At 40.0% G+C, this 27,682-nt stretch overlaps 1 protein-coding gene across 1 annotated transcript; it reads left to right on the top strand.

Annotated features, from left to right (window-relative positions):
* On the top strand, window positions 1-27,682 carry MTNR1B (melatonin receptor 1B). The gene is made up of 2 exons (XM_075140438.1): window positions 1-211; window positions 26,814-27,682. The coding sequence occupies exons 1-2, from the start codon at window positions 1-3 to the stop codon at window positions 27,680-27,682; spliced, it is 1,080 nt and encodes a 359-aa protein (XP_074996539.1).

Raw genomic sequence — 27,682 nt, 5'->3', positions numbered from 1 at the left:
ATGCTGGAGAATGGCTCCCTGAGGAACTGCTGCGACCCGGGCGGGCGAGGCCGCTTCGGCTTGGCGGATCGGGAGGCGGCGGGTGCCCCGCGGCCCGCCTGGGTGGTGACGGTGCTCTCCAGCGTGCTGATCTTCACCACCGTGGTGGACATCTTGGGCAACCTGCTGGTCATCGTCTCCGTCTTCAAGAACCGCAAGCTCAGGAACTCAGGTAAGGGCTCTAGCCCCGGCACCCGCCCCGGCGGCGGCGAGCAGTAACGAGCGCCCAGAGCCCCACGGGCACCCTGGTCCCCGCTTCTAGCTGCCCTGAGGAGGCCAGCCTGCTTGCGGAGCCCGGGCGGGCCAGCTGCTAAAGGCTTTATCGGTGCTTGCCCTACGATGCCTGCAGGGACCCCCAAAGGCTCAGTCCTGTGGCAGTCCTTCCTAGCACACTGCCCCTGCGCTCCCCTTAGCCTGTGCTCTAGCCTGCCCTAGCCCTTAAGGGGGGAATGCGGGTCATTAAGTGGCTCTTAATGAGGCATTGTGTAGTCTCTACGGAGCTACTGATGAGGGGAATCAGTGCCATCCGATTAAAATACCGGAGACAAAGAGCGTGCCCAAACCGGTCAGGGGAAGAAAGAAGGAACTTTAAAACTTGCTTAAGAGTACTTCTGAAGATGAGGTGCTGTGCATGTGTGGGAAAGCGGCTCAGCCCACGCTCCGGAGTCTTCATCGGAGTTCACAATAGTCTCACGAAATCGTCTTTCTTCTTGTCTCCTCACCGAACATCCTTCAACCAGAAAGCAGCAAATAAAGTGGGGTGTTTTTCTTGAATCGTGTCTATAGTTTTTCTTTGTGTGTGCTAAAATGTGGCTCTGCGTGTTTTATTTGATAAACTTATTTGCTTTCTCTTCTCATCTTCGCTGGGCTAGTGACACGTGTCTCAAACTACAAACCTCTGTAGTTAGCACCAACTTCTTGGGTTCGCCTCCCGGCCAACTTCTGATCTGATTCCCTTATCTCCCACTGCATGCGGATACTTTCTCCCCCCACCCTGTTGATGCAGCCGGCTGCAGGCTGCCGCTTCTTACCTGATGCGCAGTTAGGCTGCTGCTCCTCGCATACCTGCACTCGGCTGGCTGTTGGGTATCGGTGCAGTATAAAGTGCTGCCCCGGGAATAGCGGTGTATCTACTAAAGTTCTCATAGCACCGAGCAGTTCCTGATACTGCTCGCTTCTTCGGGTCTTGAATGCCACCGCTTTGCGATGCGCTCGCAGGTCGGGGTAACAAAACTTTGCTGAGAGCTGAGGGAAGTCAGGGGCACAGCGTCCCCTGCGCTCTCAGAGCCAACGGGCTCTGTGTCATGTCGCTCCTGCTTCACACCTAAGAGGCAGCGGGGTGCTCCTCACCAAGGAGAAGGAGACAGACCTGCTGACTTGTTTCTCCCGGGTGGTTTTTGTTTGTTTGTGGGGATTTCTTTAATGGGTGTCGCTGCCCGAGCGCTATCGTGTTTCACGTGTAGTGACTAGAGCTCCTGCTAACTGGAAATAGGCGCTCATTTGCCCTTGTTTTAAATTAAATAATGCTTAGGAACAGAAGCATTTTATAGAGGGCATGAGACTTCCTCTCCCTAATCATTACACTTACAACTGTATACGAGGGATGCCGGCGGGTCCCATTTACGAGGGGCTGAGCGATCACACCCCACGGAGCAGCGTCAAACTTGAGGACGTCGAAAGCGTGGTTTGGGTGAGCAAGGGAAGGAATGGGGAGGAGGCTGCTCGGGGCAGCGGGCGCCGTCCTTTGGCTTGCACTTGGGCTGTACGTTCAAGGGAGCCAAGCCGCTACCGAGACTAGCAGAGCCGTACCGGTGCCGAGCCGGGGAGGGCGGCACCCCCGGTAGCCAGCAGCTCCGGGAGCCGGAGCTCTCCGTTCCACGGGCGCGTCGAGCCGCGCCGGGCCGGGTGCGAGCGGGCGGGCGCTGCTCCGGCCGAGCGGAGCGGAGCTGGGCGCATCGCCGCGGCGGGGCAGGGAGCCCCCCGCTCCCTCTGGAGCCCAGTGAGTCACCAGCGCCCTGCCGGCCCCCTCGGCGCCGGGGGAAGGCGCGGTGCCAGAGGGATTCGCGCCTGGGCCCCGCGGAGGCGAGCGCCCAGGGAACAGACTCTCGCTGGAGAGCGCGGCCGGCCCGAGGCATCAAATCCCGGCCGAGGGGGGAGCCCGAGAGGGGCTCTCTTCTGAACAGTTTCCTTCGTTCAAACGACAGCAGAGGGGGGGTTTGGACTGGAAGAGAGTGATGCCTGGAAGAATAAGTTTCAAGATACTGATCGAAGTGCTCTATGGCGTCCTAAGACTGTTGAAATAAGACGTGGTCTTCTTATCTAATTCAAATACCTACTAATTGATCTCCTTCTAGGATCACCCTTAATGTGATGTCACTGACCCCGTCCCGAAGATCTCTTCATCTTTGATAAGTACCATGAAGAATAGCAAGGAATTCCTTCTGCATAATCTTCATAAAGTTAAATACCTTTTAAATTACCAGTTCTTAGTATTCCGTCATGGAGGCATGGCTCTTCAGGGTAAAAAGCCCCACTATGAGGGTGGTGAGGCACTGGAACCCAGAAAAGTTGTGGATGCCCCATCCCTGGAAGTGTTCAAGGCCTGGTTGGATGGGGCTTTGAGCAACCTGGTCTAGTGGAAGGTGTCCCTGCCCATGGAGGGGGGTTAGAACTAGATGATCTTTAAGGTCCCTTCCAACCCAAACCAGTCTATGATTCCATGAAGCTGAAAGAGGATAGTTTGGTAAATGTCCACAGAGGTCTTTTAAGAGAAAAATTTTTTAAGGAGGGAGCAGAGTAGAAGAGAACTGCAAACTGATGTAGGTGGAGTGATGGAGGGAATGGGGAGATGGCGGAGAGCTAAGGCAGTGCTTGGGAGCCCTTAGCCTCCAACAAGGAAATAAGATGGACAAGCAGGTGGACTTACAGGTTTTCCTTTCTGAGCAAACCAGAAACAACATGTTCCTACTCACAAAGGGAGCAGATGTGGTAAAAAGTGAAATGGTGAGGGAAAATGGCATGAAAGGAGTTAGACTTGAAATGAGGGATGTCAGAGAGAGGCAAGATGAAGCTGGTGGAATGGTTGTGACAAGAGACAGCGGATCCAGATGACCGAAGAAAAAAGGAAGAGCTATAGCACCATCAACACTCAATTCTCTTTGAAGTAGCTAATGAGAGATTTTCTTGGATAGGAATGAGAGTTTGGGACTTCAAATAAGCCACAGGTGTATAAGGAATAACTTAAGCAGCTCTGCCCACTTCTCTAGTACAAATAGTAATGTTCCCTTCAGAAAGCAAGACAGGGCTTTAGCATATTTCCAGGATTTATCAACAGTATTCTGTCCTAGGCTTTACAGAGAAATCTGATAATTGCAAACAATGTAATTATGCATCACTCCCCTTAAAATTAAATCATGATCAAAAGCAAATCTATTTTAACGCTATTATATAATATGAGGCACAAAAATGGAGTGAAATAAAATGACCCATTAGCCTTTATGCTGGTAAATATTATGTTCAGCAGGAGAGAAATGGAGCATGGGTAGCATTTGTGCTTTTAGAGATTGCTCATTCACTCCTTAAACAGTGGGAATTTTGCCAGCCTTACAACAGAAGGTTTGTTTCATAGCATACAGAAGCCTCTTTCCCACGTTTAAATTTGGTTTTTTTGAGGGGAGAGGGAAAATTTGTGAAGGCTCTTCCAAGTAATGCATAGCATAATTGGAATGAATCAACATGCTTGTCTTCTTACATAACTGCACCCAGTCTTTCTGTGAGAGGCTGAGCAACTTCTGATCTCTGAAAGCAATTTAATTTGCTTTTATCATTTCTAATTTGGAAGGGGAGTAACTTTGTCCAACACACTGCAAAATTAAATAAAACTTTGTATGTGGAAATAATAAAATAAATTAGCCAGTCTTTCTATTTGAAGTGTCAAATGTGTTCTGAATTTTCAAAAGTGATTATTGATTTTGGGTGTCTTAAATTAAGCACACCCAGTTGAAGGCAGCTTTTAAAGTGCTAAACTTTTGAAGTGCTAAAATTTACATGTGCTCAACAACCACTGATGGATGGTCAAGTATCCTGAAGGTGCATCAAGTCAATCAAAACCACTAGATGCTTTTAAGAATTTCAGGATACATTTGTATAGCCATAGCTATAACCAGAACATTATGGGCTGGGTTAAGAACCTGGTAGGAAGCACTTCAGAAGGTAGGAACTGGTAAGGCATCTCCCACAAGAGGGAGATAAAGCAAACCATTTGTATTTCATTGGCCTTAAAGCCAGCATAAAATCAGTGAGAGACAAGAATTAGGCACATTAACTCAGTATCATTTCAAAGAGTAGTGAGGACTTGGGATCCTTTGACTTCTGGCAGAAAGCTTAATATTAACCTTGGTGCAGTGCCAAAGAATACATTAGCAGAAAGTGATATTTTTAATGCATTGTGTCAACCCTCTTGACTCTCTCCACTATTTTCCTTTCTATGTATAACAGCTAACACAGCACGATGAGACCCTGATTTCCATTTGAATGGCAAGGTGCTGTTGCAACACAAATTAAATCAAAATTCATATATTTTCTACCTGTAAGAACATGGGTGTATTTGCATGTTTAGTTCTATCTAGTGTGTGTGTGGCTGTAGAGATGGACAATACTTCTCATATGTACAGCCATACAAAATAAAACATTCCTGCACATAGAATTTTAATTTTGGTACTCACCTGTCTACTAAATAAAAATGTTCAGCAATATAACTAAGTCTTGTACTCTTTTTTCCGTGCTATTTCCCTTTCCGTAGCCTTCACTCCACATCTCTCTAATATAGCTAAGGTACATTTTTTCCATTGTTATATGCTGTTTTCAGTTACTCTTCATTACTTTGGCCACACCAGTTCTCTTTCCCTCCTTTATTCCTCCCCTATTAATATTCCTGCCCACTGGGATAGAGGACAGTTTTCTCCTGGGGTGGAATTCATCTCTTAGAAGACTACAATGGAGATACCTGTTTCTGAACTTGTCTCTTGGGCTCCTTTTTATAATCAATGGAGAAAAATAAGCATTTTTAGGGCATCATTAATCTAACTGATTTTTGACATCTACATTAGGATGACATGATTCAGCCCATAAAAGTGTTTTATTTCTCTCCACTAAAACCAAAGAGAATCAAGAGGAACTATCTCAATGTAGTCACCTATATTTAGGTGAGAAGAAATCAACATATGAAGTCAGAAGTCATCATGTAATAATTCTTCTAGTAACTTGTCAAGTTCCATTTTTAAATTTGCACATTTTCCTCCTCCTCGCCACCTGTCCTCCAAGAGACCATATTGATCCAAATAAGACTGACATAAAAAAAAAAAACCAATACAACTGAAATGTTCAATATGCTTCCTGGGTCCTTAAAGTGCTTGGTGAAATTGTCTTTTAATATCAGCAGTGATGCTGAGAAGATATTTTGATGAGCAGAGCATGAGATCCCACTCTTTATGGTTTCAGCTAGGACCATGCTTAGCAGAACTGTTGTACTCCTGACTTCTTGAGCCCTGGATCCGTGGACTTCTTAGCCCTGGGGTTGTGTGTGTTTGGCCTTCACATTCTCTCTCACATTCAGGATCTCTAGCCTTGAAGGTGCCCAATACTAAGAAATTCATGGGAATATGACTTCAACATTCACAAAAGTTCATTGAACCCAACACTTAAAATAAAGCTCTTCTACCTCTTTGTAATAATACTATGGTTCAAACATTTTTTTTTAACTTTGTGCTTATTAGTTGCTAATTATAGTGGATATTTTTATTCGTAAAACTGTAATTGTCATTTAGCTTGGATGGATCATTTCTCTACCTGGTGAGAACTCTTGTTCCATATTAAAGGAGAATAAACACATATTTAACTCTCATTATCATTTTCCATGGTAAACAAGCCAGACGCTTTTAGTTTCCTCCAATTAACCAGGCTTTTCATTTCCCTGATTGTTTTAGGCCTATCCCAGCTGAATTAATCTTTCTTGAACAGGAGAAAACTGAACTGTTCACAGTAATGCAGGTGAAGTACCACCAATACCATCAAGAAAATAATATTAACATTCTATTCTGTTCTGTCCTTCCCTGGATGGACAGAATGGACTCGATATGCCTTGGAGACACATTTTCCTTTTATGTGATAGCATTATGTAGATGACTCTTCTTGATGCAGTCACTTGCTAATGCAGCTCTTCCTTTTCTTCTGTCTTTTCAGTCCACACAATTATTATTCCTTCAGTACCTGACCTCATACTTCATATTATTACATTCTATCCACTTTCTCCTCTTTTAGTCCTCAAAAAAAAAACCCATGTTGACATTTCCCTCTATCAATGTGGGATCTCAGCTTTGTATTATCACAAATTTTCATTAGTTCGCTTTGTGTTTTGTGACATAATACTTCTGAATCAGACAAAATTAGTTCAATGTAGGTTATCTTCCTCTGGTCCGACAATTTTCTTTCATCACCATGCAGGCAGTGGTAGCCACAGACTGTGTGTGGTACCCGAGCATTTGTGCTTCCAAGGCTAGGTCAGTGTAGAGTAACCTCCCAGGTACAGAAAGTCTAAGTCCAGCTTTTATTAAATAAAGATGATCACATTAGTTGGTACAGCCACTTTGTATAAGCTCACACTGAATTTTATTCCGTTTGTCTTTACCTGCATCTTTAATTTTCCTTTCCTTCCAAATTTGTTTCTGCAGCTTTGCCTACAATTAAGACAAGATTTAGAAACCTGAAGATTTCTTGATTCATTCTTCCTTTGCAGTTGATTCAACACCCTAAATACAAGTGCCATGTTAGCACATACTCTATGGTGGACAAATGGATCTTCCAGGGGTGGCTAACACTGTTTTAGTTTTCTGATTACTCCTGACTAATTGTTTTTCTGACTTATTGCTAGCACCATTCCTGCAAAAAGAAACAGCAGTTGTGCCAGCACCATAGCAAGGGAGGATGAAACGGGTACTAAATTAAATGGGTAAAAAGAAATGGGTACTAAAGTGGGGGAGCAGCACAGATGCAGGTGAGTCATGGCAAAACTGCTCGTCGGGATGCGTGTGGGAGCCAAGCTCTGTGCCACAGCCTGAGCGAAATCAGCATTTCTCTACTAGCAGTGAGGACCAGAGAACACATTCAGCCCCTTTTTACAGGTCCCACACATAGCTCTCTGTCCTTTCAGAACCTATGACACCGTCTCTGAGATAACAGATGTTAAAAAATTCCTGCTATCAAGTGTATTCAACCTGTCTGACATTTTTGCTTTATTGTTAGATATGTTAATTCCTCACTTGCCAGCCTGTCTTGTCCCCAAGCCCACTGTTACTGTCCTTGTTAAAAACTGCAGCAAAATCTTTCTTCAGCCTAGCAGCTGTTTTAAGTTGATTTTCAGATTTCCCTTTCCCCAGCAACTCCTCTTCCCTTTTTGCTTTTGTCAACGTGGTGAAAGGGCATTTTATTCGTTTTAGAAGTCTTTGCAAAGCCGATTAAGTTTAGGTTTTTGTCAGTTCCCACTTTGTCCATTTTTGCTCTCCCTAACAGTTTTCTTTGGTGGACATATGTTTTCCTGTTCTTTCTAGCCTCATTTCTTGCCCCTGGTATCCTTGCAGAGACAGCTTTTCCTCCAGCTAGATCTGGAACTTTTTCTTATATTTTTTCCTGCTTTTAGATGCAAGTTCCAGAGAATATTTTTGTATCTTTAATATGAAGAAATCCAAGCTTCCTCCACATTCAAGTCCCTAAGCTCCTCCGTACAGCTGACTTCACTTTCCTAATTACCTTCTTTTGTTTATCAAAATGTTCAAAACCCCTTCTTAGTTATGTCTGTTTTGTTTATCCTTCCATTTCATTTAAACAAAATAATCTGACTTGCTTTCAATACAACCTGATTTTCTATGACAGGCTTTTCAGGGATGTCTTTGTTCTTTATCAAAACAAAGGCCAGGGTATGTTGGCAAATAGACTCTGTATTGAAGAAATCTACTGGGTGTATGTCCAGAACTCGACAGCCATTAGTATGTTTATTATCTACTTTACATATGAGGAACTGCAGTGTCCCACCATTAAATTGTTTCCATTAGTATTTTCCTACTAAAACAGAGGTGATCTCATCCTACCGCAGGTTTCTGCATCCTTCCCTTGTCTTTACAGCTCTTCCTCAATGTAATTTTGGCTTTTACCAGGTTATCATCCTCTCTCTCTTCTTTTCTTTTCTTTTTTTTTTTTTTTTATGCAGACTATACACCTTTCAGTTAATATTTCTCTTCTCTGATTATTGGTGCAATTCCATTCTAACAGAATTATTTCCATAAAGTTTGAATTTAATTTCTCACTGTTTTTGGATCCTCTATTTTGTTCCTGGCATAGGTTCCTGGCATTCTTTTACTAACTCTGCTGCTTTTTTTATTACCACTCCAGTTAAACTGCTCAGTCTTTGAGCTCCTATTTTCTATATTTGTTGCCACCACCTTCCTGAAGCCAAAATTCCCCCTGCCCTGGGTGTTAAATGAAGAAACGATATGATTTCTTCCCAGGCTCTCTTTCCATCTCTCAAGTTCTTTTTATTCTTTCTGCCAGCTTGGATTGCAAGCTGGTATCCCATATGCTTAGGTGAAGTCTGTCTACGAAGATATGAAACCTCTTCTCAGAGAATACCTCCAAATAATCAATACTCCAAGTTTTTCTACATCACTTCTAAAATTATTCAGTCATGTGCCCATGACTTATCACATACTTCTAATTAAACTTCTATTTTCTTCTTGGAGAGGAAACAGAATAAGTTCAGCACCAATTGCATCCTCTTTTCTGTGAGACTTGGTTCAGGCAGTAACCAGCTGAGAAAATAAATCTTCGAAGTTACTTATAAAATAATAACTTTGAACTTTTTTAACCTGTTAATTATTCCAAAAGTAGAAGAGCAAAGTGAAAAGCCAGTATTGTTCATTTGCAAATTAGGAAAATTACTTTAACAAAGGAAGTATCCTTCAGTGAAAGGAAGTAAACCTTGCAAGTAAATTTGGAAAAAGTGAAAAACAGAGACCTAAGAATGTTCTAGTTGAGAAGAAATCTAAAGAACATAGAATTTTAAAATATTTTGGAAGTAGAAAGTTTGTAAGGAAATTATCGGCCTAAGAGGATTGAAAGAAACATTTAGGAGTACAGAAACATCATAAACGAGAAAAATAACTTCGGTATCAGTCTGCATCACAGGGAATCCTGAGGAGATAAACAGTTTCTTCAAAAGCAATAGGAGATGGCTTTGTATGACACTGTATATAAAATAATGGATAGCCTTAGAGAAGATGGACTTTATAATAATCTTTTTTTCATCTTTTAGAGAATCATGACACAAGACCAAGGACATGTTCAGCATAATCTGGAGATGGAGAATACTAAAATGGAAGTGTCACTTTCTCAAACTCTAAGTAAACTGTGGAAGTCAAGAATTTGGTAAATTTAAAAAACTACTGGCTATTCTGTGAATAGTTTGAGTGTTCAAAGTCATAATGGCTAATGCTACCAAAAATTGGAGGAAGTATGGAATGTGTTAGTGGCAGGTGTAAACCAAATTCTAGCAACTAAGGATTAGGGTAAAATGTAATCTGGGGCAGGTTATTCTACAGCTATAGGGCACTTTGTATCCTCCTTTGAAGCACCTGACAATACTTTATTGTATGATAGCTCTAAATTACAATTTTCTTTTCTCCTGTAGAGGAAGTGATCAATTTATTGATAAGTGAATAAGAAGTATATCACCAAGATCAGCTCCAAGACACTTTTATTTTAGAATAAAATGCTAAATTCTATTCAACTTGGTAAATGGAGCTATTGGTCTGCTTATCTTTAGAGTAAATAGAATGACAAGCATTTAGTTGAACTGGAGAAATATAAGGCTTTTCTTGAACCTGTAATGGAAGAATCTAAGGGTATATTCACATTGCATATTTCATCTGGCACAAGTCCACTCTACCCATGTTCTGAGCAAAAGGAAAACCGAAGGATTAGTGTGATGCTTTGCCGGCAACACCATACCCAGGCTCTTCATAGGTCCAAGACTAACACAGTCACACAGCTTTTTTTCTTTCAACTCAGAGTACGAACACATTTCTTTTCATCTCCCTGAAATAACCAATGCAAATATACCCTCAGAGACAGGTAATTTGAAGGACCTCTTGGCAGCTGTAGCATGGCAATTCCAATGTGTCTTAGCAGCACTCCCTTTGCTGTCAGCTATCTCCTGGACTCTGGACTGGCGTTTCCTTTGCAGGACTCACTGACTGCATGAGGCATGACGTCTCTGCAGTAAAGCTCTGTTCTTGGATGGACCAGCAGAAGCAATTCAAGGTTTCATGGTGCTCTTTAACACAATCAGCCAAAGAGCTAAGAGACCGAATCTACTCACAGAGAGCCAGGACAGCTCATTTTACAAGACTATTTTTTTCAACTGTTCTTAGCAGATATAAATTCACTAGGTGACTTGAACCATTCTGTTGAGGATGTTACAGGAGACTACACTCATCTCATTAAATCGATGATAACCTGTTCTCTGTCCCTAGGGATAAATTTTACTCCTACTCCAATTCAGACCTATTCTGAGTACCAGTATCTTCAGATATGCTCCAGATTTTAGCTTCTTATAAGTTATCCTTTACAAGCACATGTTGGTACCTTGATGTAGACGGTCAAGTACATTGCCTTGTTCCCAAGAGTACATATGGAAACATATCCTGAGCTGATAAAGCAAAACAATTTTTTTCCTTTGCAGAAAGGAAGAAATGCTATGGTAATTTTCATCTTCCTAAAAATCAATCTGAGTGGGTTTTTTTAAACTATTTATTAATTATAGAGATATTTGATTAGACTTTAATAAATGCTGCTTAAATTATGTCTGAAGAAAAAAACATAACTCTTCTCACAAAGTTACTAATTTTTTCAGCTGCTTTTTATGGACTTGGATCATATTCAATGTTTAAATACCTGTATGAAGATTACAATAATATTACATGACACTACCACAAACATTGTCATCTTTCTGCTACAGAACAACATCTGTTCATCTGTTGGTTTAGATTGCCATATTTGCACAACGAGGGCAACAATTGTTGTCAGAAAATACCACATACAGCCACTGGAGCTAGCAGTCTGACTAACAGAAAAAATATCTGCTTAATACCTCAGCCTTGTAAATATATTTATGTTAACTAACTATAAGTTCAGAACTAGCATTGAATTGTAAAATATATCGCTGCAAAAAAGACAGGGACCTATAAAGGACATTCTCATGTCTCTAAGTTTTGCTCAAATCCTGCCTGAAATTCTCAGTGTCCTCTCATACTAAAGCCAGTGCAGTTTTCCCAATTACCTCAGTATACACAGCATTTCATTTGAGTTCAAATAGCAAAAGGACCTTATGTCAGATGGCTATCACCTATGAATATGTGTAATCTAATCAGTCTAGGTATTTTTATTTCCTACTTTTCATTCAGGTAAAAATAATCTACTTACTGAATATTATCTGCATAGTTTATAAAAACTGTGTCTATTCAAGCTACTCGTTCTGTGCAGATCCTGCCCATGGTGAAGTTCACAAGTGTTGTAGTCTTTAGGGCTTTTTAAAGATGTTCTTAGAAGTAAATAACTCTATTCAGCTTTTCTATTGACAAGTGAAAGGATGTTATATTAAAACATGCTGCTTCACTTCAATACAAGTAAAGACATGCAGGTGGCGTAGTCACTACGTGCCAACTGGGAGCTGTCCCATCCCTTCTTTCTGTGAACTACAACTTACGGTTCTTAAGACTCTTGGGAATCTACATTAAAGAGACTGAGCATTCCAGTAAACTCATTTGAAATCAAGCATTACTCACTGGAATGCACAGGGTGTAATCTTTGGATTGTTACAGAGGAAAAGTTTCACACACACCTTAGCTGGAATATCCATCTTCACTCAGGCAAACCTTCTGGTCTGCAAACTCAAGACAGCATGCAACTTTAACACACCTTTGTACTTTCTTCCATGTTGTCCTTTAAAGATAGAGGGCCGTCCTTTTTAGCCTCTCAGGTAAAAGTTAATTCCTCTATTTTCTTATAAGCACCTCAGCAAACCCCCTCTGATGTAGTAAACTACACAGTAACTGCTACTGCACTGCTCTGAAGTGAAGCCACTCATTGCTGAGGGTATTTTTAGCCTCATTCATTGAGGCTGTTAACAATTCTGAGTTCAGGCTTGAGGATTGCATCGTTCATGTGTCCAAGAGCTGCTAAGAACGGTGGGTGTTACCCACTGTACTGAATACAGAGATATGCAGAAATAGTCAGCACGCCATTACTTCTATGTAAGCATGAAAGGAAAATAACAGATATCCCAAAGTGTTCAAAAGCCAACGAACTCACTGGGCATCAAGCTGTTCAGAAACAGCCCCCACTTTACACCTATATGCAAAATTGCTTAATTCCATTACCTGCAGAGTTAGAATCCACAAAAAGCGGATGTGAATCGCTTTACACAAGGAATACTTCTGTACATTCTGAAGCAAAGATATGATCTTTCCCGAAGCTTTCCTACAGGAACCAGATAACTACACTATTAAAGTGTGGCTAACTACCAGATAAAGCCGTTAACTTCACTGGTAGCTACACTAAACCAAGTAACTAACTGGTAACTACACTAAACCAGCTAACTACACTATTCAAAGCTCGCTAAAGCTGATCATGCATTCTGTTCTGAGTAAAATGCTATGGTCTTTCAGATCCCCTGTGCCTCATTCATTAAATGTAAATAGAAATCATCTGCAAGGGACTGAGAGATAAGTACTTTGGAAACCATAAGAGATGCAGCTATGTATTCCTTCATTTATCCCCAAACACTGCCAGTACCACTGAGGCCAAAATAACTTATTTGAAGAGTTGAAATGCCTTCCACAACGCTTCCAGAAATTTCATGTATAATTTATTTTCAAGACAGGATTACAGGCCTGTGGGTAACCTCAGCCTATGAGAATATGTAACATGTTTCCAATTAGTGTCTCATTCTTGGCTATTGCTTTTTAGATTAATTATGTCATAACCTAAGCAAAGTTTGACTTAATTAATGGTTGGAAGACAAGCAGTCAATAAAATTGCAGGATGCTATAAGAAGCACTCTGATTCATTAATAAGGTAATGAACAGTTGACAGAGTAACTAATCCTGAAAACCATTCCCAAAAACATGAAGGAGAAGAAGGTGATTGGTAGTAATCAGCACGGATTTACAAATGGAAAATCATGCTTAACCAATCTCATAGCCTTCTACAATGCCATGATTAGCTTGGTGGATGAGGGAGAGCATGGGATATTGTTTACCTTGACTTTAGTAAAGCTTTTGACACTGTCTCCCATAACGTCCTCATAGACTAGCTGACAAAGTAGGCGTTAGATAAGTGGACAGTGAGGTAGATTGAAAACTGGCGGAATGACTGGTCCTGGGGGGTTGCGATCAGTGGCACAAAGTCCAGCAGGAGGGCAAGCCGCTCGCAGTATGCCTCAGCAGTCAGTACTGGGACCAATACTGTTTAACTTCTTCATTAATGACCCGGATGATGTGACAGAGTGTATGCTCAGCAAGTTCACAGATAATACAAAACTGAGAGGAGTGGCTAATAAGCCAGAGGGACATGCTGCCATTCAGAGGGACGGGAACAGGCTGGAGAAATGGGCTGACGGGAACCTTATGAAGTTCACCAAAGGGAAGTGCGAAGTCCTGTACCTGGGGAGTAACAACCCCAGGCACCAGTATATGCTGGGGGACACCCAGCTGGAAAACAGCTTGGCAGAAAAGGACCTGGGGGTCCTGGTGGACAACAAGCTGATCATGAGCTAGCAATGCACTCTTGCAGCAAAGAAGGCTAAAAGCCTGCTGGGTTGCATCAAAGCGTTTCCAGCAAGCCAAGGAAGGTGATCCTTCCCCTCAGCACTGATAAGGCCACACCTGGAGTGCTGTGTCCACTTCTGGGCTCCCCAGTGCAAGAAAGATACGGACTTACTGGAGTGAAGTCTACTACAGAGCCACTAATGTGTGATTAGGGGCTTGGAGCATCTCCCATATGAGGAAAGGTTGAGAGAGCTGTGACAGTTCAGCGTGGAGAAGAGAAAGCTCAGGGGGATCTTATCAATGTGTATAAATACCTGGTGGGAGGGAGTGAAGAAGACGCAGCCAGACTCTTCTCAGTAGTGTCCACAGAGAAGACAAGAGGTAATGGGTACAAATTAAAACCCATGAAATTCCACGTGAACACAAGAAAACTTTTTTCACTGTGTGGGTGGTTAAACGCTGGAACAGGTTGCCCAGAGAGGTTGTGGAGTCTCCATCTCTGAAGATACTGAAAACCCAACTGGACACAGTCCTGGGCAACCTGCTCTCACTGACCCTGCTTGAGTAGGAGGGTTGGACTAGATGAGTCCAACCTAAAAGAGTCTGTGATATGGTGATTCTGTAAGGCTCCAGCATGACATCATAATTTGCTGTAAAAAACTTGTATTTTAACCTAAGTACTGGTGGGAAGATTTTCATTTGACATAATTGGCATAACTCTATTAACAGCACAGGCTTACCAACTCATAGGTAGGCTTTGACTCATCCTGACTTCTGAGATCCCTGATTTCTGAAAAGCTTGCTTTTTTTTTCAATGCACATATGTTTAAAGATGATAAACTGCCTGTGCCTTTAATGTGATCTTTTATTGCTTACTGCCACTATTTTTCCATTCCTTTATTGCTCAAGTTTGGAAAAGACCAAAGAGGAAAAGAAAGTGAAGATGGAGATATGTTTGGAGTAGTAATAGTGCCTTTGGTTGCATGTCATCTGACAAGCAAGGGATTGCCTTTTGATAAGTAATAGGAAGAGAATGGTTTGTGTTGGCAGAACTCTGTACTTGCAGCATACAGTGACACTGAAAGCAACTGGGAGGTAAACTCTCACAAATCTTCTGCATCAGTAGGTTCAACCCTTAACTGAAACATAAAAATCATTTTCCAAAAGAGAAAACAAAGCAGCACACCTTCTCACACTTTTAAGTACATCAGCACAGTCACCTGACAGAAAATGCTATATTTAAAGAACTTTCTGTTAAATGGAAAGGCCTAGTTCTTAGACAATGCAACAATTATTTGATTAATAGGGGACTGGTATCCTTATATGCCTTTGTCTTCTTATGTTAGAGGTCACGATAGAAAGAAAATGTACAATTTGAAGTCCCTTGCCAAAAGTCAGGTAGTACATGGCATATTCCAGGTAATTTACTGGCATAAAATATAATGATATAAAGTGACTGTTGTGCTGTGGAAATGTAGAGCAGTTCTACTTAAGGACAAAAAGCTTATGTGTGAGACCTCTAAAGTGACTGCAAAAATACTTGCTATTAGATTCAAAGGTGGGGTTAGAGCCTATGGACAACAGATTGTTTTCTGAATCAGTTTTCATGTTAAGCAAGATATTCCTTCCTTTATTTACGCTTTCTTTTGCAGTCATTAGAAGTAAAATGTGTAAAACTTTCGTCAGATGTCAAAGGAGACCTGGTAAAAAGATGGTTTAACCATAGTGATTTGCCTAGAAAAAAATGATCTACTGATAAGCGGGCTGAAACAGTTTAAAAGGTTTTACCTATGATGATAGTCCCAGGTATGAAACATTAACTACACAATCCAGAGTCTAATTTCAGCGTTGGACATTTGTTGCTTCAAAGTTGAGCAAAAATTAACTAATTTGATATCCTGTAATTGTGCCTTTAGTTAGGCAATCTCAAAACAACATAATCTTCTTTAGTCACTCTTATGAAACAGCTGGTAGTCTAGGACCATAAAGATTGTAAAACTTGCTGTATAGTCAGCTTCCTGGTTAAATATGAAGCAAGAATACCTGGTCTGCTTATGTAGAGCTAAAAAAATAGTGAAGTACATGACCTTCAAACACAACGTTCTCATGTGATATATACACAAGTGACTTCCATTTGAGCTTGATTTAGTAAAAATGACATTGGTTTGTCCCAGTTTGCAGGTGTATTCACCCAGTAAAAGAGGTGTGACTCGGTACTTCACGGAGACAGAAGTCACCCACTGCTGTTTCTGGACCACAGGCCACCAAGTCGTTCACTGGGGTCACAGCTAGGACTCCCACAAGGAGTTAGTCTGAATGGCTAGTTGCAGTTCATGGTGCTCAAAGATCGTCAAAGTAGGATGTAGGAAAGGATTCTGCAACCTGGGTAAGCTGAACCTAGTATTTGAGTATCTAGATAAGGAGGGAAATTCTGGCCTTGCTAAAGCCAGTGGGAATTGGTTTCCAAAAATATTTTTGCTAGCATCTGGTGCCTTTTCTCTCTTTCTGTGCAGCCGTCACCACACTCCACCCTCTGTCCCCCAGGTCTGTAACATTTGTTGGTCCAGATTCTTTGTTTGGCTCAGACCATTATGTCCATTCAGAGACTGTTCAGATTCTGCTGCCACAAGGAATCTGAAGACACAAGCATAAACAAAACAAAGCCCCACTTACTCTAATCTGCACTGGGACCTGTTCTTCTGACCAAGCAACTCTAGCTCGCTGTTAATGACCACGTCTTTTCTCTACTTACATAGTAGCAGGTACAATCTTAGATACCCTCTGCTATTTAGTAGATCAAGTAGAGCCCTCATCTGGTGCAAAATCAAAAGCATCTTCCCCCTATTCCATAGTGAAAACAGTAAATATCCTGTATATCCTGTATACCTTACTAGAACAGGTCACCCAGAGAGGCTGTTGAGTGTCCATGGCTGGATATAGTCAAAACCTTACTGGAGGTGGCCCTGAACAACCTGCTGTAGTTGACACCTCTCTGAACAGGAGGCTTGGACTAGATGATCTCCAGAGATCCATTCCAACATAAATGATTCTGTGGTTATGTCTTTGCCTATCACCCTTCCTTTAACTATCTCACCAATATCATGACTCACAGGCCCAGCCAGAACAGTTTTTGTCTAGTCATTTTGCAAGGCTTTTACTGGCTCTCAGAAAAGACCTTAATTCCAGAAACGATCTTTACACACTTTGTCTGTATTGAGTTGAAACACAAACCAGCCAACACTTTAAAAGAGAACACAAAATCACTTTCTATAAAAGCATTTTATTTACTCATCTGTTTACATGCTGTTTACAAACCTATGAGTATCATTATAAGACAAATCATGACAGTGTACTTTGCTTTAAGACCTTGTTTCCAAAAGAAGCAGATGGTGTAGACTGACAACAGCTTCTGAAGACATTCATCTCCCTATGCATGTACAGTGATGAGGCCTTCCAAAAGCTCAGAACAAAAAGGGTAAGACTTTTCCTCACTGAAAGGTTATAATGGCCATTTTCATCACGTATCATCTATTTTCTTCCTTCACGAAATAGGAAACAAGAGAAGGGAAAAGAAGATCATAATGAAGGGACTCCAGAGAATGTCAGAAGCATTGGCAACTTGTCAGCCTAGGTGTTCCCCATATTAGATGTTCCCATGTACTGTATTTACTGCAGTGTATCAGATCCCATTTTATAGAATTCCAAGACTGTCTTAGGATCCCCCACTGTGTCTGGGAGTTGAACATAGGAACTCCTAAAAGTACATAGCAGCAATAATGGGCTTAGATTTGATTTCTTTTTGCAGCTGTAACTAGTTTGCATGTACATGCTTTGCATGTACTTGTTTCTGGTTGTGCAGCTGTCACATGCTGCGAGTCCTTCATCTGGAGCCCCGCAGAGCAGTTGAGTAAATCACTGTGGAAATTACCACTTGCATGTCTTCATTTCCGTAAGAGGAGATCCCAACATTTCTACTGGCCTGTTAGGACCAGTAATGCTCTGTTCTATTTAAATGGATCTGCCAGGCAAAGCTCCAAGATGCACCTTATCATAGCTAACCAAATCTCTCGGCTGACTGGTGCTGAGTATGTCCCATAGTCTGCAATAATCCTAATTTCATTCACTTCATATATCTGCTGGATATTTTGAATATCTTCTGTAATATCTTGAACCTTATATTTCAAAATAGAATTATTTTATGTTCTGGGTTGGGGTGTTTTTTTGGGTTTTTTTTTGTTTTTTGGTTTTTAATTCAATTAATCTGCCAGTGAATATTAAAAAAACAAAACACAAACCAACCAGCTTAACAAAACAAAACATGGGGTTTTTTTGCACAAAATAATTTTCATTCTTCAATTTCCTATCCTCCTTTCTAAAAGAAGGTGGAAGATAAGTTATTCTAAGGACCTGAACGCTGTTTTGTTGCTGTAAGAGAGAAAAAAAAACCAACATAATTTCCTTTGACACAAATTCAGGCTAAAGACAGTAGCAAAGATGAAGGTAACAGAAGGTAATAGTGAAGGTAATATAAGATGAGCTAGCTTTTCACACAATATAAATTAATATCTGCCAGGACACAATTAAGTTTTGTCCAGAGTTTTCATCAATGAAATGTCCTTACCTTGTTTGCTTCCGTACTCCAGTCTTTTACAGTTGATCTGAGCCAAGTTTTAGTATTTCTTTTTTTTTTTTTTCCAAAATAACATCCTACAAAAAGCTACATATTTCACTTTTTTCTGTGAAATGCAATATAGCGTTGGGAGACTGAAAAAAAATGTTATTAACAGTAATACATTGTCTAGCTATTTATATGACCTGACTAGATTGCACCTGTTGTGTTTTACAGCTTTTCATATTAGCCCCTTTGTCAGCAGTAAATGAGTTTTCATACTTGCAGTTGTTCGTGTAGGTTTCCTATTCTTCCTTGGTTGAAGCAATCAACAGCTGTGATTACTTCAAGTGAAGAAAATTAAGCTGATACGTACTGACAGATACAGGAAACACAACTTCTTTCATGAATTAGTGAAAAAACAGTCTGGTTTTGTTGTTATTCAGTGATTGTGCTCAGCAACTGGGGGTTTTGAAGCTGGGCCATCAGTGGCGCCCGCAGTAGTAAGCACTCAGAGTAAATGTCTTGGCTTCTTTCCCTGCATGAAAAGCAATAGTACCCTAGATAGAGACATGCCCTCAGCAACAACAGCGGCCTTTCACCATCCTAGACTAGACGGCAAGATCCTGACTTCAGTGTGAGGGCAGTGGTATAGGGGTAGCTAGACATATAGAACAAGGTTATTGCCTTCTCAAACATTTCATCAACAAAAACGGGCTGGTTGTGTAGAGGAGAGACTGGCAAGGACCTGAATGAGAATGTCGCATCGTATCACTCAGATCAGCACAACAGGAGAGCCCGAGAAGGAGCTGTGCTTCTGAATGGTGTCACTGAAACCTAGTGTCCTCATCATAAAAGCAGTTGTAATGGTACAGACCAAGGGCATAGCTAGCCTCATGCTCTGTCTTTAATTGGAGGCATAGGCAGACACAAGCAGGCACTCAGGAAAAAAAAAAAAGAGAAAAGAGCAATCATCCATGATACTTCTCCTGTATTCTCTCAACTTGTGATTCCTTCCATCCCAGAGGATGTCCTGAACCTAGTATGTTTTGCATCTGCAAGATCTGTTAAGGAGTTCCACAGGTTTAATACCTGTTACAGCAACCACCTCCTTCTTTTGCTTTGAATCCCACTAGCTTTGCTTAATAGGTCTAGCTCTTCTACTGGCTAGAACATTCTTCTACTGGCTAGAACATTCTTCTACTAGCTAGAACATTCTACTGAATGTTCCGTAGATCAAAGACTAGCCTTGATTCATTGTCTATGTTATATTTTTTGCTAGAGTCTCTAAAATACTGTGGTTCTAGTGAAAATATATTTCCATTACATCAATGCCTGCAGTATATCCCACTAATATCTGAAATCATGAAACATAACTACAAAGGAACGTATACCACTTTTAAACTGTCATATTCAAAGAAAACAAAAACCCATCTGGCACTTGCTTGAAACATTATGTTAAACCTTCTGTTAGTAACACACTCTTGAACATTATACTAGATTAGCATGTCTTGGTAAATCAAAGATTACCCTAGGTCTTGGCTTGTAGTGTCACAGGGAATTCAAATGTCAGTGTGTGAAAGACTTAATTCTCTGCTCCACTTGCTGCCGGTGTCCACTTCTGGTGGCTTCATTCCTGCTGACATGAATGGAGTTTCATCTGAATTAGGCTAGCATGTTTTATTTTTTCTGATGGATTGTGAGAAAAAAAAGAGTTGACACAGGTGATTATAAACAGATTTAAAAGTTACCTATTTAAACAAAAAATCAAGAACTAGAAGAGCTTAAATACTGTAAAAAATTACTAATCAAAGAAGCCAAAAGTAGAGACAAAAATTAGTAGTGAGGAAATAAGATGCCTCAGCCTTTCTCCAGGAGTAGCTAACGTCTCCCTGCACACCATTTGAGCCAAGTACGATGAGCCACTCTGGAAAGAGAAACAAAAACCTACCCAGTCCTTAGCTCTGCCTGCCTACCTGGTGCCAGTTCTTCAGTCCCTCCAGAGTCATGTTTTTCTTTCCACTTTAAAGAGCGAACCTTAAGAACAACCCCCACAACCAAGCCTGAAATGAGCTGCAAGAATTATAGGAACTGAAACCCAGTGGAAAATATGATGGGTCAGAAAAGGTAGGTGTCACTGGTAGCACCAAGAACCAGCAATAAAGAGGCCAGGGTTTCCATTTAAAAGCCACCACCTGAAAGCACCACCAGTTTCCTGGCTCTGAAAGCATAACCTTCTATCTTCTTATGTAATTCTTTCATAATATATGCCAAAAACTAACTGAAATTTTGGGAAAGACAATCAGCTGAAGAAATAGTAAGTAACCATGTGTACATGGACATACACAGAATGAAGAAACTCCAGGAGTGGGACCAGCTACACAGCTCCATCACAATAATCATCTGTTTTGCCAAAATCCTGAACTCTGATCTGAAAAACCACTCATACCTTGCTCAGGTTTGCACTCAGGCTGGCCCTTAGAAGAATCTGCGCTTAAATGGTTTGACTGGGCAAATAGGGCCTCAGTTTCAGTTTCAGGGTTATTCTTACACAACCAGGAGTGGAGACATAGAAACGTGAAGTCAATTTTATACCAATTTGCTGTTAGTTGAATATGCTCCTGTTTTATCTGGTCTAGACCTTGAGACTCACTCTAATGAGGATTCGGTAGGGTCTGGAGCCTGGAAATTATATTTAGGCCTGGTTCTCAAAAGGTGATGTTGGACAAGAAAGTTCAAGACAATACTTCATCAGAGCTGCATAGTTTCTATTACTAATCAGTAATTATAGACAATGGCAGATTAAAGAGGGACAGCCTTCTTGACTGAAGGACTGATTGCTTTCTTCAAGCTGTTATATATGCCTCTTCAATCTCCGTCTTGGTTTAGACTCAATAGATCCAATAAGCCACTTGCAGTAGTGAATCCTGGCTAACATGCCTTGGGATTAATGCACTGCTATTTGTCTTTGTCTGAAGGTAAGATCTGTTCTTTTAAAACTTGTAGGAACTATGAAGTTCCTATGAATCAAAGTTAGGCTTTAATTTTTGTTCTTTTACATCCAAATATAATTCAAGTGTTTCTTTTTTTTCATTGTTGTTGTTTTTCTTGTTATATGGACCAAATGCTTTCAGTATTTCACATTCTTGTTAATAAGAGGTCTTTATTTTCTTATATCTGATTAATGTCTCCTTTAAGTCTATGCAATTCTCCCATTAACTTCAGCAGTCATTAAAGAGGCCTAAAAGGTAGATAATTTACACCAATATAATATAATGTAATGTAATGTAATATAATATAATATAATAAAATAAAATATAACATAATATAATGAAAGGCAATAACATTAAGATTAAAACGATAAAAATAACATTTTGTTTCCACAAATTGCTGGTAGTCAGAAACAAAAATTATAAGCCACCAGCAACTTCCATATGAAGCCCAGTATCAGGATCAAGGTTACCTTTATTAGAGAGAGGTGATGTCACAGCTGAGGAAGGATTTTGTGTGCAAGCAGCATATCACTTGCAGAAAGTTGGAATTATGATCGAGACTGTAAAACTCTTTTTTCCTTTAATGACTTACAGGAAAGAACTAAAAGATTAGACTCACCTTGCATATTTTGTGAACATTTTAAAAACTAGAGCAAAAAAGCATTTTGTACGCTTAGTGCTTTTATAAAAATAATTTACAGAATGGATGACACCATGCACCGTGCATCCCTGAAGTGATTATCTTGTGTGTTTGACTATAAGGCTGTCTAGAAATTGAGCCCAGATTCTGTCTTTATGCATCAACCACAACAAGAAAGCTATTGGAAGCCTTCCAGGACTCTCCTTTTTAATTTCATTTTTAGTACAGGGGTTACAGGAGTCTGGCAGAGGAATAAAAAAGGTGGCTGAAGAGTGAGCTAGCACTAGAGAAATGCCTAGTCTGTCAGTTCAACTTCTTCTTGAGGATGTCTATTACTGTGAACTCCGCAGAGGAATGATTGGCTTCATTTTATAGAATGATAGGACTCTCATTTACTTCATTAAAGTCAAGATCTTGCTCCTCTTCCTTTAGTACAGGTAAATAACTACAAGTGGTTGTCAGAGTGATATTGTAGAAAAACTTTAGTTCTTATCATTCTCAGCCAGTGTAAAAATCTATTTAATTATAAACATAGTACTGATTATTAGAGGGGTTTTTAAGCCTTAAGCCCAAACAAAGAGCTTTCCCACTTACATTCCAACTGAAGACATAATGAAGTAAGAAATCTGCAAGAGTGACTCTGAGTTTTCCCTTAAGGTTCGGCTATGGAAATGGAAGAATAAAATAACTATCCTGAGTCATCAATCCTTGGTATTTAAAAAAATCTGCCAATACATTATAGTCATACTTATTCACTTTCTGCCTTGTCTGTCCCTACTCCTTACATTTGTTGCTACACAACGACTCAAGTTTGACAGTAGGAGAAGAGGGGGCAGAGAAAAATGCAACAGTCTGCACAACAGGCTTCATAGAAACAATTTTCCTTTCTTGAAGCTAGGCTTTTGGGTGCTAAAGAAGGCAAGAGAATGGATGCAGAAGAAGAGTACACAAGGACGAACATAACTGTAGCCAGGGGGAAATAGAGCTAAGAGGATGGTATCTGTATGCAACGCATAACAACTTGTTAAACAAATGTGTAACAACCAAAACACCATCCAATAAAAAATAAAACACCATGGTATATAATTAATCATTTTAGCCAGTTTGAAACCAAAAGAAGCAGCATAACCTTTAAAAAATGATTGGTGATTGGTGGAAGCAATTGCTTCTGGGTTCCGTAGAGACATTAGAACTCAATTGTCTTTTCAGAAGGCAGATTCTTAGCCCTTAAAAGTCCTGACCTTAACAAAAAGTTTGTTCTGTGATTAAATTCCTACAATATTATGTCATATCAAGATTGCAAGAGGGTGTGAAAGTTCCCTTTTTCCTGTTAATTGGGGTAACAAACCAATATGCAAGAATGCTTCATGAAATACTGATCTAGTTCCGTTGTACCCAAAGTCAATATGAGAACTTATTTTCTTTTCTATGCATCCAACTATCAATGTTTAAAACAGTTCACATGTGTATGTTTTTGAGACCCTGGCTAGGTATTTGGCTTTTAGTAGCTACTGCTTGTAATAAGGAGTCTTTCCATTCCAGTGAGCAAATATGTTTCTTATAAATGAATATAATTTTCTGGCTGAATTCTAGAAACAAAGTCCATTGGGTAAATTATGGAAATAATTACAATAATTCCAACTAGACAAGCATTCTGTGGTTTCTATTTTGTTACTGATAGCGAAAAGTTACCTCTTTGATTATCTTATCAATGTAATTATAGCTACTTCAAATGCTGTGTCTTAGGTGTATCAAGGAACATTTACTTTCTCCAAGCACTTAGAAGACATCTGAGATCTCTGATTTCTCAAAATGTTGATTATGTATTTTTCATGAATTAGAAGAGTTTCTCTCTACTTTTGTAGATTATTCATTGCAGTAATATAATATTAAACATCATCCCTCAGTCAGCCAAATAGAAAGAAAAAAACCTTACTTTGCAGTGCACAGTGTGAACACCAGACCCTGTAAACAGACATATAAGTGACAAAGCACTTGAGGCCTTTATAGATATTGCACCATTTTTCTTCTATGTTGTAAAGTGGTATATTATGTTTTTGACAAGTTCATTGCTAACTATCCTTATTCATTGCAGCTGGAATTTTCAAGAAGTCCTAAATTACACACACAATTTTGAAATTCTCTTGCCATATTGTTGTTTAACTCTATCCCAGACGAAACCAGGACACACGTGTACTTTACAGTAAATTTCCAAATATGATTGAAAGAGCTGAATGTCCACTTGATTTTAACTGAACAATTACATTTTAGGTATAAGCTGATGCTGGGAGGCTTTAGAGATTAGATTAATCTTAACACACATCCTGGACTAAGCTCTATCTTTCTCCAAAAGGCATTCTAAAACAGAAAAAAGTTTCTTTTTCTTTCTTTCTCCTGACTTCTTTATCTTCTAATGTCAGATACAGTGATGAAAAAACATAAGAGAAATTCTTGTTGCCATAACGTAAATGCATTCTGATAAAGATGACCATGCTCCTTTGTTAGTCTTGTCTTTTATGCTATTTATCATATGGCTTTTGGCCTTCAAAGTCATCTCATCCTTCCTATGTTCAAAACAGGGATCAGCTGTATCTAGGCCAGTACTGACAAATATTTATTTAACTTTTTCTTCAACCTCCAAAGACAGACTCAAAGCGAGATGTTCCAGCACTTCCTTCTTCTTGCCATCAAAATGTTTTTCTCAATGTCTAACCTGAAACTTCCTTGTTGTGACTGAAGCTTGTTTGTGTTCACCACAGTCGTGGGAATGGGTTATATCCTTCCTGCTTCACCTCTTTGAGGTTGTCATGTCCCCCTCAATCCTCTCCCTAGTTTGTTCAACCTTTCCTCACAGATCGTAAAACTAGTGGATATCTGCTTTGCTCTAGATTAGCTCTAATTAGAGTTTACTTCTTTCTTGAAGTGAGAAGCCCCAAACTGGAGACATTTTTCTAATGCCTTAGCAATCCTGAGTAAGGTAGAAAAATTACCTTATGAGTTTTCAAAAAGTTCTGGTTGTGCATCTGAAAATTATGTTTGCCTTTTTCACAACAGCATGACATTACTGAATTGTATTCAGTACAGCACATACAAAGCCAGCAGGAAATGTCTCCTTGTGCAGGTCCAACAACATACTCAAATAGACCCCCTCAACACTAAAGCAGGGAGTGACTGTGACTTGGGAAGACACAGAAAACAACAGTGCTAGCGTGGAATAGCATGGAATTGCCTTACAGTGAACAGTAGCTATGATAACACTTGTGTGGCCTTTGATGTATAAAGAGAGTGTGAGACAGGCTGCTAAATGTGTAACAAGGAACCATGTAAAATAAGTTGTACACCACTCTGGGACACACTGGGAGAAAGAGAGCTCCCCATTCCTTAATTCAGGTTAAGCAAGCTACAGATACAGAGCAGGTGGAGCAAACAATTTAATCCTAGAGGGTGGTTGGTTTTTCTGGCTCCCAGCTAACGACATCCTTATCCACAGCGTTATTTCCGTGCTTAAAATTAAATGGAGAACTGTTTTCCTAGATGAGGGCTAGAAAGTTCAGAATTTGTAGGATTGAGCATCTAGTTGCTCTTTTCAAAAAACAATTATGTTCTACACACAATTTTAAAAGTTACTTGGGTCTTTTGCACATCTGTTCACACTGTGAAGGACTTAAAGCAAAAAAGTGAGTATGCAAACCAGAAATGTGTTTTATGCTACCTAAATGCGAAGAATCTAAAGTTGGTACCTCTATTTGCTGTCTCCTAGGGAGTTCCTAGAGAATGATTTCATATTTTTCTTGAAAAGCAAGGAAGGCACTACTTACCATGATAACAATCTAATTTTTCAGGAATATGGTTTACTATCTCAGCATTTTATTAAAATATCCTTAGATACAATGTCCAGAAATTTCAAACTGATGAAAAGGACACTGTTTAAAGAGAGAAAATAAGTCTCAACCATATCACTAAAACTTTTTTAACCATCATCAGCAGAAAAGGATACTTTCTTTTGCATTCATGCATTTTTCCTTTGTATAATTAAATATGCCTTTCTACAGAGGGTGGTGAAGGCATTTCACTCTTTCTTAGTCAATCCAATGGGAAAATAACTGCAGTATGGGTAGGCCATTCATGCAGAAAGTATCTATACTACAAGATATTGTGTAACAATTTAGACATAAACCAACACATCCTTTTAAGCCCTACAGACCTAGTCCTTGCATATCTTTTTCCTTGATACCTGTTGAGCCTGTTGTATTCCAGTGATAGGTTAGAAAGGCATAATAGCCTGCCTACCTGGCACAATTTAGACTTTTTTTCTTTTTCACCTTATTTGATCTAGCCGTGGAGTTACCTACACTGAAACAACTAAACGCATGCTTATGTAATGGCTCGCTGATGTTTATTTTATTGAAGATCAAAATAGAAAGGAGGGTATAATCAAATCACCAATGGATTTGAAACGTCATGTTGCTGCAGGTATTTCCACGGTGTTCTAAGTTGAATTGTAAAATTATTTCCCGTATAGATCTATTGGTCCTATATACCAGCTGTTTGCTGACTTCATCAATATTTTAGCATTGCAGAATAATAATCATATTTTCTTCTTGTTCACAACTATGCTTGCTTTCAGACTCACGTCTATGTATTTTCTTTTTCCCCAGGTAATGCATTTGTGGTGAACCTGGCTCTGGCTGATCTGGTGGTGGCCTTGTATCCATACCCACTGGTGCTCTTAGCTATTTTCCACAATGGATGGACTTTGGGTGAAATGCACTGTAAAGTGAGTGGCTTTGTGATGGGACTAAGTGTAATAGGCTCTATTTTCAACATCACTGCAATTGCAATAAACCGATATTGCTATATATGTCATAGTTTTGCCTATGACAAAGTGTACAGCTGTTGGAACACAATGCTGTACGTCTCCTTAGTCTGGGTATTAACAGTAATTGCAACTGTGCCAAATTTTTTTGTTGGCTCTTTAAAGTATGATCCACGCATCTATTCATGCACATTTGTTCAGACTGCAAGCTCCTACTATACGATAGCTGTTGTGGTAATTCACTTTATTGTCCCTATCACCATTGTGAGCTTCTGCTACCTTCGAATTTGGGTTTTAGTGCTTCAAGTTAGAAGAAGAGCCAAGTCAGAAACAAAGCCAAGACTGAAGCCAAGTGACTTCAGAAACTTTCTTACCATGTTTGTGGTTTTTGTGATTTTTGCCTTTTGCTGGGCACCTCTAAACTTCATTGGTCTGGCTGTAGCCATTGATCCTACGGAAATGGCACCAAAAGTTCCTGAATGGTTATTCATTATAAGCTACTTCATGGCCTATTTCAACAGCTGCCTTAATGCAATAATATATGGACTTCTTAACCAGAATTTTCGTAATGAATACAAACGAATTTTAATGTCACTGTGGATGCCAAGGCTTTTCTTCCAGGACACATCCAAAGGAGGAACTGATGGTCAGAAGAGCAAGCCTTCTCGTGCTTTAAACAACAATGACCAAATGAAAACCGATACCTTGTAA

This window comes from Calonectris borealis, chromosome 1, assembly GCF_964195595.1.
Source record: "Calonectris borealis chromosome 1, bCalBor7.hap1.2, whole genome shotgun sequence".
NCBI classification, from domain to species: Eukaryota; Metazoa; Chordata; class Aves; order Procellariiformes; family Procellariidae; genus Calonectris; species Calonectris borealis.
This window is presented reverse-complemented; position numbering and strand designations above follow the sequence as displayed.